Here is a 13206-nt window from a genome sequence, read left to right on the forward strand (position 1 = left end):
TTATGCATATATACCAGGAAGTGATAACTGATAAAGTTTCAGTCAAATAATTGGTCAAATCACTACTTAAGAACATTGATCATCTCACAATTTCAAGAAACCAATGAAAATCATTCCATTCTCTGCAAGCACACAACACATCAAAAAGTTTGACATGATGATGATATTGTGTAAGGAACAGTGTAGGGGGTAACGCATTACTTATGTAACAAGTTAAGTAATACGAAATATACTAGTAATATAACTCAAGTTACTTTGCATATGTAACCCATTACCTAAGTAATGAAATTACTGTAACGAATCGAATAAAATAAAGTAATTTTATAACTAATTTCATTACTAATCCACTGAGTCACAACGAAGTAATGAAGCCCACCTTGATTTAATGAATGAAGTTTACTTCTCTTGAATGCAATTATAACCAAGATTTACACATTGACTAACAATGCAATCATGTCACACGATAAGGTGGTAGTTGTGTACATGACAGCTTAAGGCTGTGGATACAAAGTAATATGATATGTAACATTATTATACTTTATTTTATGGGTAATGTCTAACTGTAACTAAATAGTTTTAGTGACTTTTAGTTGCAAGTAATATGTAATGAGGTACTTCTAAAACGCAATTGCTCCAACACTGGTAAGGAATGTGATATGTGGCACTTTTGTATTGTAAAACTAAACAAAGAAAAGCACAGCATACATTACCCAAGTCATTATTTGGCAGCTACTTTTATACACATGGCTCTTCATTACAAGATACTGAGCCATTTTCAGAAGTATATGCAAACAACATCAATTGTGATGACCCTATAGAGAAACCGTGCTATTCAGCAGGGATAACTGTTATGTATTGAAGTTGATGTAAACTCTGAGTTTTACCCTCAACGTACACATTGTCAAAAACCTAGCAGATTATAGCACTATATTTGTACAGGTATATATTTACTTTATACCGCCCGCCCACATATATTATTCTATGAGAAGCTGATGAGAAACAAGTTATCTTATTGTAGTGGCCTAGACATAAGAAAAATATAAAAGAAAACTATAACTGTAACTGACGTTAGAGTCATTCTCAAATTATCAATTCAATTTAAGAGTAATTACTTAAATACATATACTGTCTGTTGAAACACTTATGACCTGGATCAAGCTTCAATCAAGTGATCAAGGGGCTTTTGTACAGTGAATCAAACAATCAAGACATTCCCAAAGTGATGATCAAGCACCTATAAAGCCTAACTTTTAGCAACATGAGAATTTTCTAGACTTCTATGGTTGACGATCAATAATCAAGGCTCTTTTACAGATGAAATCAAGCAATCAAGGCAAAAAACAATCAAAATTCTTGATCCTGGTCACAAGTGTATCAACTGGCAGTATGAAGTGACTACCCCTTGGAATTTGACCTCAGTCATTGTCTATATGTCACTGCCAAGAGTTTGTATTGTGCTCCACCAGATCAGTCTTTGTGGTCTGGAGGTGAAACTAGCCAATAGTCAGTACCATACAAAAATTAAGACAGTAAACTAAGGTGTAAACATGATGGCAAAGTTGAGATGGTGCAAAGTTGCACAGCACTGACTGTACTTAAAGTCACCATACCTCTTCTGCAACCTGTGTATGCTGCGCTTTAAGTGAGTCGAGTTCTTTTTCTGTTTCTTTCAGCTTATCACCAGCTTTTCTCAGTAAAACTTGTAATGTCTTTATCTCCTCATCTTTTTGGTTACAACTTCTCTGTAAAGCTGCCAGTTGTTGACTTCTATTCGTAAAACGGAAAAACGACGACATATCCGTGTTGCTGTTGATCCGACGCGCAAATCGTCACGATAGTCTATAGTAGCTTTTAGAATTCTGGATTACAGTTGTTCGTACAGGTCATAGATTATATATATATATATATATATATATCTATGGTACAGTCGCTTCTTTGCGAAGGCGTGACCTTTGTGTTTAGTTCGATTGTGGGATTAATTTTTGAAATAAGAAACAAAATAAGCTGACAAGCGAGTGTATTAAAACGTACATAAAAGGTGTAGTGTGTGTGCAAATATTATTAACTGTTAATTAAAGCTTTGTAATGGTGTACAATTAATTAGCTATAGTATCTGGTAATTTGTTCCACAATTTAATTGCATCGGGGTAACTTGACTCTGAATACCGGTATTTAAACGCATCAACTCTGGTAAATGGTTGTTTGAATCTATTTGAATGTCCTGTGGTTGAAAATTGTATAGCTATATGTGCAGTTATGTAGTTCACAATGAAACTAAATGTGAGTGAATATTAAACAAGAAAACAAACATTTATATATATATATATATAGCTATTCATAATGTTTGTATGTAAATGTTACTAATCCAAAGCCATGTGACCTAGGAACACAGATGCACACACATATATATATACAAATGTTCAGTTGTTGATGTTTCCTCTCAAGAGTTTGTTTAATACGAGTGCATGTCTGTCTCTTGGATTTTTGCTTCAAGTGTAGCAGTGAGCTCTTTTTTATCATTTTCCATTTGTTTGATTAGCTCATCCTTCTCCTTAGCCATAGTCTACACAAGATCAAGCGAATACATGAAGCATACAATATAATTCACCGCTCGAAGGTTTAGTTTACTAATTTGTTAAGCTGCTTTACTGTAGTTGTACCCAGTTATACTGATAGTAAAATATCAGTAACTTTAAGTATATGGAACATAATTATTGTTTTACTAAGTTTTAAACTCTCAGTGAAACATCAGTGAATGCGAGTTTACTGAAAAACTACTAAAATAACAAACAATTAACTGTTCCATATACTGGAGATATACCACTCTAGTAAACTGATAAACTTCAAGCAGTGATTATTATTCAAAAGTTATGTCTGCAATGGGCTGCAGTGGTCATAGTACTTACCATAATATTTCAATGTTTGTATACATTAAGTAAAACATTGTGGGTGGTACCAGTATACATACCAGTATACTACAAGTATAAGCAAGAGTATATAATGGGGTAGGCCCTACCCTATTATACTACTGGTATAAGGAATTTGTATTTGAGTAATATAAAAGTTGTGAAAAAAGGGAAGTTGCCTACACTTGTATGCAGCTATACTAGTGAACATTTAATTCCTGCATGCTTATCAATAGTATAGCCATGACTGAAGTACGGATTACATTCCATAAGTATGGCTGCAGATCTAGGTATCTCCCTTGTTTCTTGGCTTTTATTTCTATAACAAATGCAATTTTCTTTATACAGTAGAACTGTCTAAGCTGGTAACAAGAGTTAATAATAAGAGTTACTCTTGCTGGTAACCTATGGACCAAAATCTTTTGGCCTAAATAGACATGCAGGTGGCTGCTTTAGTCAAGTATAACTTTTGTCTTGGGGAGTTGGCCTTTATATATAGAGAGGTGGCCTTTATAACAGGTGGCTGCTAACATAAGGACACATACTTGTTTGTTTACTTTCAGTCTTATAAGATGATTTATGACTGGAACAGAATGACACCAGATGTTTTATAAAATTAATAGTGCTACTGAATGTATGCCCTGACCATCAGTTACTGAATAGTAAATCGGCCATTTAGCTTCATTTTAACTGTGTCATGCCTGTTACAAACAAAGAATAGTACAAGAACAGGCCCGTAGCCAGGGGGAGTTCGGGGGGTTCGGAAGAATCGCCCTCTTGGGAAAAAGGTCCACAAATTCAGTAAAAAGGTCCACAATTTTAGCAAAAAGGTCCACAATTTTAGTATACAAGTGCAAATTTTCAGTAGCATAAGTCCATTAGCTCCAGTTTAATAAACACCACTAATAAGAAGCTAAATTAAGTGCTCCGAGTAGCTGACTCATTCAGTGCTTGTAATGCAATGCAAGATCGAGATACTCTAATAGAGCAGTCAATCACCCTAATAGAACAATCACTCTAATAAAACAGTCACAATTACATTTTCTTTTAAAATCTGTATGTAACTACCGTATATGACCATATTAAAGCCGGGCTCAAATATACGCCGGGTACAGCTAGGGGACTGTCATAATAAACACCGGGGCTCATTTACACGCTAGGGTGCTAATTAGTCTCGTGTCCAGACCGCTTTTTTTCTTTGTGTGGGGGCGGAGAAAAAAAGGGTCTGGTGGATCTCCAATACATTTTTTGTGCAGTCGAATCTACAATTTTTGGGGATCTTTGATTAGTGGTGATGAACAGCAAAGGCCTGTTAACGAAGCAACAATAGGAATACGGCGCGCGTCTGCTTGGCAAGGCTACATCCTTGGGTACGTGCGCCGTATTTCCTATTGTTGCTTCGTTAACAGGCCTTTGCTGTTCATCACCACTAATCAACGATCCCCAAAAATTGTAGATTCGGCTGCACAAAAAATGTATTGGAGATCCACCAGACCCTTTTTTTCTCCGCCCCCACACAAAAAGAAAAAAAAGCGGTCTGGGCACGAGACTAGGTGCTAATGACATGCACTGTAATAAATGCTGGGGTTCTAAATTCGTGTCAGCTGCTAACTAGACTACAGTAGCAATGTCTCGTCACCAGTGTTATGATGTCTTGTCTTGTTCAACTATGCCTTCTCTTCTGCTGATGGCCATAGCATGTTTATCGTGGTCATTGTCATCTTTCCACCCAACTTCCAATGTTTCACCCAGCAGAGGAATCCAAATGGTTTTATGTACGTGATGGGCTATGGATTTTGTATTTCGTAGGTACTTGTACTGGCACCTGTCAATCTCAACGAGTGGCTAGTAAGAAATAAACGCCCGGGTCCAAATTAACGCCGGTCTTGTTTAAACGCCGGGTCAAAAATGATTTATAGGAAATAAACGCCCGGGCTTCTATACGATCATATACGGTACTTAATTTATTTACAAAACCATATTTGTTGTCTAAACCAGAACTTTCATAATATAAAATTTTTGGTGGGCAATCTCCTCCCATGCAGAGCCCATAAATAGCATCCATGCTTCAATGCACGATCCAACAGAGCGCTCAATCTTTCCCTTTTTTATTCACTGTGACATTTCAATATATTATAGACACAGATGAAATAATCACAGAGGGTATAATTACAGTAGCAGTAGAGATATTTCCCAGATGTCATCCAAATACTTTCTAGGGTTCCTATGGATACAAATACATGAAAATAATATCCTGACCGCCTGGCAGACTCCAGTAAGCATTCGAGCGTTAATCGGATGGCTGCAGGTTCGAGGCTGCCCAGGTCCAGTCATGGATTTTTTCTTCTTTCTCTAACTTTTCAAACATACTTAGTGCAGGTAATATAAACTGGTATACAGGCTCTGCCTTTACCAGGTACTTTAATCATAATAAATAGCTGGTCTTGAGCTTACCTAAAAATTGTTATTTTTATTGAGTGAAATGCCATTAAATTCAACCTTTTAGTGTCTATTTTCTAAAATTTCCTGGGGGGAATGCCCCCAGACCCCCTAGTTTCAGCATGCTCACACCATAATGTAATCCATATAAAAATTAAGGGCCTCAAAAAAGGTCCACTTTTCTTCTAAAAGAACCTACCCAGATAAAAGTCTGGCTACGGCCCTGAAGAAGTGCCTCTGCAATCAATTACCCACTATGGAAATTATGGATGATTCTCGTGATAGATAGTACTGAAGCCACGTGCTGTATGGAAGCTATACAACAGTAGACAAAAAGGGCACATGTGTCAAGCCTAAGCAAAGTCAGACAGTGAAGAAATCAAGTCCATAGTATTCACCATAGTCCACTTATGGCATCATTCAGTTAGTAGAAAATTCATGCACTTAAATTCAAAACATTTAGAGCAGCTAAGCAACAAATTTTGATGAAGCTGTTTACTTGGTGATAAAAACACCAATTTTTTATGGAATTTGAGTAAGGTATGCTAAATCATTTGAGATACGGTGCCACATCAAAACCATTTCCTTAGGGAATTCTTGGAAACTTTTAAACTAGCTTATAAGACAGAATCTAGCTGGTCAAGAAGCCATACAAAAATCTTTGTTTTTGCTTAAATAACATGAATTATTATATTTCAAAATTTACAGGTGCAATCAGAAAATCTTTCAAAATGTGGTAAAATAAACTGTTTTTAAACACTTCTAATGGAGCCAATATTTCAGTGCAAAGAGAACAGGCACAATCCAGCAAAAATAATATGTATGGCTTTATATACCTGACCCTACATGCTTCTTAACACTGCAAGCTAATGATCTGGATGGACACCTCTTACTTTTGGACTAGTATTTTTTTAATTGTCAATTTAAAAGGATCTATGCAACAAAAAGTAATGAAACAAGAGATGAATGATGGTGTTACAGTGTTACAGCATAGCTCAGGGGGAAGTCCCTACTTTGGCATTGAACAAAATAATAATAGCTAATATGCCAAAGTAGGGACTCTCCCACTGAGCTATGCTGTAATACCATCATTCATCTCTTGTTTCACTACTTTTTGTTGCATAGATCCCTACTTCATTAATTTTTTTAAATACTAGTTTGTTTATTTTGTTGTGGCTCAGCTAGCTACAATGTAACTTGTATTTCCACATCTGTAGGTATGGGAAAGGCAGATACCATCACTTATAGATATCTTGCCCATTTGCTCAGTGAGAAGTAAAGTTCCCCATATTCTGTGGTTATGGGCTGGCTTCGCTGTCTCCTTGCTGCACTCTTCAATAATGGGATCGTGTTCTAGATCCAAGCGTCCCTGTGTGCCTCCAGCTGTTGACCTTGCTGTTGCTGAGGGCACCTGTCTCCTTTAGAACAATAATGTAATATACTGATTTTATATTGTGTTTGCTTTTAAAAATAGCTATGTCTACCAGAACAATGTAACTTGTATATAACTGTTCTATCATACATGACTGTTGTATTAGAGTTACTGTTGTATTAGAGTATATCTCAAGTCAGCCAAGGTAGCTAGACCAATAAGGAGTGAGGTGATCTTGTTTACTGTTAAGTAGATTGTTAAGAGGTGTAGTCTCCATACTCTATCGCTATTAGTCCACCTAGATCTTTAATTGATGGGCGTGATCGCAACCCTATCGTGAAAAGGGGTCCCAATCGCAAACTTGCAGATATCTAGCTAGTATATCTCTTATAGTAGCACCATGGCTGAAGCGCTTTTGAAATCCAATGCTGAAATAATTCTGTGGCGTCTAAATATGCAGCTGAAAGAAAGTGTTGATATGGAAAATTAATGCCTTGATATGGTTTCGAAGGAGACAAGCAGCTGCATACAGATACATTATTCGTACCTATTTAACTATACTACAATTCACTTATTTGATATCTATATATATATATATATAAACATCAAAGATTACAGCTATTACATCATGTTGCTATACAGATACATGCTATTACATCATGTTGCTATACAGATACATTGCTGCAATCTGATACAACTCATTGGAAGACTTATTTACTTCACCATCAACTGTTTAATGTGTTGTACCATAAATGCAATGTTTATCAATGTAGCTTGCATAGAAACTTATTACATCTGTCCCAATGATTTCTCCCTAGAGTAATGTGTATAGGAGTGTTTAATTGTACAGAGTTGTTACACATACTTTGTGGAAAATGTTATGTGGTCAGAATTGAGGGAAAATAGGCAATAGAGCTAGAGGTGCAGTGGAAGGGCAATGTGACACACTATGTATAGCTAGGAAACTATTAGTTTTTGTATGTATGCACATATATGAAATCCATGGTTAAGTTGTGGTTTTGTCCATTGCACACTGGAGGGTGAATATTGCTCAAATATGGCAAGTGCACACCACCCAAGGCATTACGGCAACACCAATTAGCAAGTTAATCCTAACATTAAGTACAAGTACACAAAAAATTTAGGAATTTTCAACTAGCATAGCACATCGATAAAAAGTACTGAAACAAGTTGGAGTAGTCTATGATATTAAATCACAGTAAAAAATAATCCCTACTGCGCTCAAGATACCGTAACAGAAATGCATAGTAGGGACATAACACTTCTTATTGTTTTACTGTGCTTTAATATCATGGACTACTCCAACTTGTTTCAGTACTTTTTATCAATGTGCTATGGTCCCTACTGTAGTTGAAAATTCCAAATATTTTGTGTACTTGTTTGTTGACTTTTTTTTGTAAATAATTATTATGACTGGTGAACCCACGCATACCGCATCTGAAATGGTGCCACGTGCCCCAGCTATATCAATTATCATCTGAAAAGTGAAGTATCCATTACGCTTTGTTGTCAGCTATGTATGTTCAACCCGTTACACAGCATTTTGAATCAAGAACTGTTCGAAATGCACCTCTGAAATTCCCACATACCGAAAGAAAGAAATGGTGCCGCGTGCTCCAGTCATATCAATTATCATCTGAAAAGTGAAGTGTCCGTTACGCTTCGTTGTTGGCTATGTTCAACCCATTACACAGCAGTATGAATCAAGAACTGTTCAAAAAGCACCTCTGCTAACAAAATAGCCACTATGAAAAATACACTCCATAATAAAGGGAAGCCATCATGTGCCACCACCAAATTAACACTTTTCACTGTCAGCATAGATGAATGGGACACACTGGTAAGTCCATGAATAATGCATTGTATGTACTGCAGTATGCCAAAAGGCACCTCTCGGGCTGAAGCAATGTTGAACAGTGAAAAAATCAAGTACATGGCCTTGGCCGTTATCGAGTTATGCTTGTCTGAAGGCATCAGTCAATTACTTACTTACTTACTTACTTACTTACTTACTTACTTACTTACTTACCTACTCAGTCAGTCAGTAGAAAATGCCATTAAATATATAATTTTTAAATTCTGTAGCAATTTGTTGAAAGCGTCTGAAAGTTTGTTTGGGCTTAGTTTTACCTAACCAATACTGCCTCATTGTCAACAGGGAAAATTGAGGCTGGTTTTTGGGTGTTGTTACTTTGTGGGCCATGCCTACTCCTCTGTGGTCCCTACACAGTACTATCATACTGTATGACACTAAAAATAACTTCAAATTTGGTAGTTACAGCAGACTATTGTATATTATTAAGCACCTGGTTACAACAGAAAATTGGTGGTCACAAGTACTCTACCATTGAGGTAACTACTGCTGACCACTGTTGGCACATCCCTGGTTAACCCGAACATTAAGTATACTACTGTATATGACTAGTGTTTCTATGGGAAAATTGCTCACAAAGCAATGTAGACAAAACACATCAACCTTACATTCATCTGTTCTAAAGACTTCTGGTCTTCATTCTCAAGAGCTTGTTTGGCTTTCTTAGTCTCCTTTGTTATTGCCTCCAGTTTTACAACAAGGTCTTTCTTATCATCTTCCATTTGTTTGATTATTTTATCCTTTTCTTTAGCTTTCATCTGTACATTTACAAGCATCTTGCATACACATACGATTGGTACAGCTGAAGATAGCACATGGATAAGTACCCAAGAAAAATAACCAAGAAATTAATAACATTTTCTAAGCTCCCAGGTACCAGTTTCTGCCTTTCACTTGCAATGAGTGCATGTTTACTTATGCTAATTGCCTGCTTGCATATTTTTCATGCTAGTATTATATGTGACCATCTCAGCGAAAATCCATCTAGTTTGCACAACTTCGAAATTTCTTTTTATTTTCTTAGCATTATTTGCATAGTCCAAGGAATGGTTTACCAAACTTTCTGTCGATTATGGCGAGTAGTTTTGAAATTACAGTGCTAGAAAGAAGGAAAAGCAAGTAAATTGATTTCTACAGTGACTACACTAAGAATAAACTACAGGTGCTTACATTAGCAGCCATAACTTCCGTTTGGATTAGTCTGCAAAGTTGGGATTTGGCTTACAGTACTCACCATGGATTGGCAGATAAGCCTAGATAAAGTTTTATCCCTGCAGTCACTTGCGTATAGGTGTACGAAGGTGGTTTCATTGAAGAAACAGCTTGTTTACATTTACCGCATCATAAACAAATGCACATGACACGCAAACCATTGGGGCTACAGAAATATAACAAAGATGTTCAAATTTCCCATGAGTAGGCGAATAAGATGGTATATACGTTTGATCAATTTAACACTTCCGTTTCTGAGTAATGACTCGATTAAAACTTGCATAAAAGTTTCTTTGTAACACAGGTAATTTCACTATTTTTTCTTAAAATTTCATTTTTCTCAATACACATGCTTGTGCGAACTAGACAGGTTTTCGCTGAGACGGTCACATATAATACAGAGGTTGAATAGTAGAATGTCACATTTTTGTCAGAGGTGAAGGTCACTAGAAACAAAGCTATACACTATGTACTTGTAATATGATGGAATATGTCATTTCTACTGTGGGGTTGACATATACCAGGTTGACATGTAAAGGACCCACCCAGAACACTTACTGTTACAAAACTTATGATAGGAAAATATTGCTTGACAGAAAGAGTTTCTTCAAGCACATTATTTTATAACATTTAAACCAGATAGTAAAACAGCTATTAACACATGTACATGCGCATATGTGCAAACATACACATAGCAACACAAGCCCTATGCTCATGGCCACATCACCCCACACATTTTGCACTTTTAAAAACCACTGATTATTCTTTCTGGTAACTCTTTTCCTTAGCCTAGCAATGATTCCTGAAAACTACTGTTGAGTAGTTTCTGGAGTTAATTTAGGATGCAAGTTACATGCAATGTCTTTTGCGATGACTTATATAATCTTGGTGCGATCGCTGACATATGGGCATCTACTTCTTTAGACATCAGACTGAGAGGTTCTGAAGAGGGATGGCCTGTTCTTTTGAAACTGTTACAGAGACATCTTTGTGTTTAATTTTATGTATGCTATATGCCTTTTAGATGTTATTGTAAATACAATATTGAAGATTGAGTTACTCTAATAGAGCAGTCACTAGCAATTGGGATGATTATAACATATGTAGTTGATCTAAACCTTTTATCCCAGTATATGCTAGCAATTTTAATACATAACCACTTTCAAAAGTTGTTCTATTACACTGCACGTAAAAACTGAAGCAATCATTCCCAATTACTCAAGAATTATTACCTGCTCTTTTTATCAGCTATTATTCCAAAAATCATTCCAGCATGTAATATTCCCTGGTAACTTTCACACCTGTATGCACTACACAAGTGCTCTGAGACATGCATGCAAATCCATGTAGGGACAGGACTAATGATAACCAGATGGGCTGTACAATGCCTCATACATGGGTGACAGTTTGAGTACATAAAGTCCCACCTGAGCACAACATTATGAGGAACATAAAACGTTCCCTTCAGGTACCCATTAATAAATACACCAGCAGTTGGATACACAGTCACACAACACACATCCATACACTACACTACACAACATATGCACACACACAAAGCAAAGCCTATGGCAACTGTGCAAAACACAGCTATTGCCACTCAGTGAACCAGCAACGGGATGCCTGTACACCACTCAAGCGCTTAAGCCTTGTACAGGCAAATTATATTCTCCTGGGGCAGGGCTAGTAACCAACAGGAGGACTGTCCAGGTCTCAGGGAGAGAGGTCACAGGACTTGAAGTTCCACAACAACTCCATCACCGCTAAGTCAAACATATAGTATAATAGTAGAATGATAAACTGCTTAAATTGCTTCCATTTTCAACTTTAGAGAGTCTAACTTTGAAAATTTTCCTGGAGGTATGCCCTCAGACCCCCTAGCACATCGTGATTGCTGCAGCTTGCCAAGGGTGCCCAACCAATCCTTCAGGGCTAGCTACACCACTGCTAATATACAGTTGCTACCATACTGTACAATCAAGTTTTTACACAAAGATTGTTGGATAAACCATAATTTAAAGTATAAAGTTGCAAGATACGAGCATTGCTAAGTAATTATTTTTAAGCTGCTGGAGGGAGGGTTTATATATCAGTGATTTAATACTGAAACTGTATAATAGCAATAATGCAGTTGTGATACTTCAGCAAAATGATTGAAATTCCTCTAGCTAGCTGGCTGCATCTTGGCCACTACTACCATTCCATTTGGATGGATGGTAACCTAGCTATATTAGAAAATTAATGTAAAACTTTATTCTTTGCAATATCTACATAATATACAAGTTACCACACACTTGTGCTTGTGATAACTCATCCTGTAATGACTCCATTGATTCTCTAAGCTTACTGTTGTGCCTCATCAAATAATTCTTCACTTCTACTAGACCAGCATTTTCTGTGCTCAACCTTCTGACTGTTAGTTGTAACTCAACATTTGAAGTGGCTTTTCCAGTATCTGTAGTGGCTTTACTAGTATCTGAAGTGGCTTTACCAATATTTGAAGTGGCTCTACTAGTATCCGAAGTTGCTTTACCAGTATCTGAAGTGACTTTAGCAGTATCTGAAGTGACTTTACCAGTATCTGTAGCAGTTTTACCAGTATCTGAAGTGGTTTCACCAATATCTGAAGTGGCTTCATCAATACCTGGTTCTGAAGTGCTTTTCTAAATGCAGTAAAACAAAATTCAGACTCTATCACATGTGTAACCATATATTCACAGCTACATAGGAATATGTGTACCAAAAGTTGCCTATTTAGTACTGCCAGAGAATCATCCAATCACATTTGTTCTTATTCTCACCCATACATAATAGCTATTAATATGTATGTTTGTGTACCTTCTTTTCTAATGGTTGAGCTTGAGTCGCCTTCTTTGGAGAATTCGCTGGTTTTTTCATCAACAATTGTGCAAAGAAATCTGCTAGTACATTTTCATTAGAAGGTCTGGTTTCCTACACAATATAATAAACATGATAGCCATGTAGAAAAAGTATGAACCTCTCTCTGACTTGCCTTCTTCTCCACATGTGCGTTTTCCTTTGTGCCATCCTCCATTGGTTTAACCACTTGGTGTTTAGCTTCCACTGGTTCAACCACTTGGCATTTAGCCTGTTTTAATTAATTTAACAATATAGCTAATTGAAACAGATTTGCAGATGATAAGTAGTCTAAGAATTTATGTCCACACATTTTGAATGACTGAATAATTAGTTTTTGACTAATTATACTTGAAAATAGCCTATTATGCTTTTGAGCAGTGCTCAATGGTCAAGCCTATTGTGCTTAAAATTACATGATTGAGAGCTGACTCTTTTGATACAGTGTGTCAGTTTCCTGACTGTTATATTAGAGTAATTGATGGCTTAATTAGAGTGTCTTATTC

The 13206-nt window shown here is 36.6% G+C and overlaps 2 protein-coding genes across 4 annotated transcripts in view; both read right to left on the reverse strand.

Annotated features, from left to right (window-relative positions):
- LOC136261532 (interaptin-like) overlaps positions 1-1949 on the reverse strand; it is a 41452-nt gene extending 39503 nt beyond the window's left edge. Inside the window, exon 1 of the mRNA XM_066055545.1 lies at positions 1611-1949. Coding sequence (XP_065911617.1) covers positions 1611-1796 — 186 coding nt within the window. The 5' untranslated portion in view covers positions 1797-1949. The remainder of the gene's footprint in view (positions 1-1610) is intronic.
- A 320-nt stretch (positions 1950-2269) lies between these two features.
- The window catches only part of LOC136261985 (cytoplasmic dynein 1 heavy chain 1-like), a 37006-nt gene continuing 26069 nt past the window's right edge, over positions 2270-13206 (reverse strand). The window contains exons 15-20 of one of the 3 annotated variants that reach the window (XM_066056097.1): positions 12822-12932; positions 12662-12775; positions 12420-12486; positions 12118-12371; positions 9220-9369; positions 2270-2563 (exon numbers count right to left, since the gene is read on the reverse strand). In XM_066056097.1, coding sequence (XP_065912169.1) covers positions 2453-2563; positions 9220-9369; positions 12118-12371; positions 12420-12486; positions 12662-12775; positions 12822-12932 — 807 coding nt within the window. In that variant the 3' untranslated portion in view covers positions 2270-2452. Of the gene's footprint in view, positions 2564-9219; positions 9370-12117; positions 12487-12661; positions 12776-12821; positions 12933-13206 lie in introns of all 3 variants that reach the window. The other 2 variants (XM_066056096.1, XM_066056095.1) reach the window with 2 other exon arrangements.

This window comes from Dysidea avara, chromosome 7, assembly GCF_963678975.1.
Source record: "Dysidea avara chromosome 7, odDysAvar1.4, whole genome shotgun sequence".
In the NCBI taxonomy this organism is placed as follows: Eukaryota; Metazoa; Porifera; class Demospongiae; order Dictyoceratida; family Dysideidae; genus Dysidea; species Dysidea avara.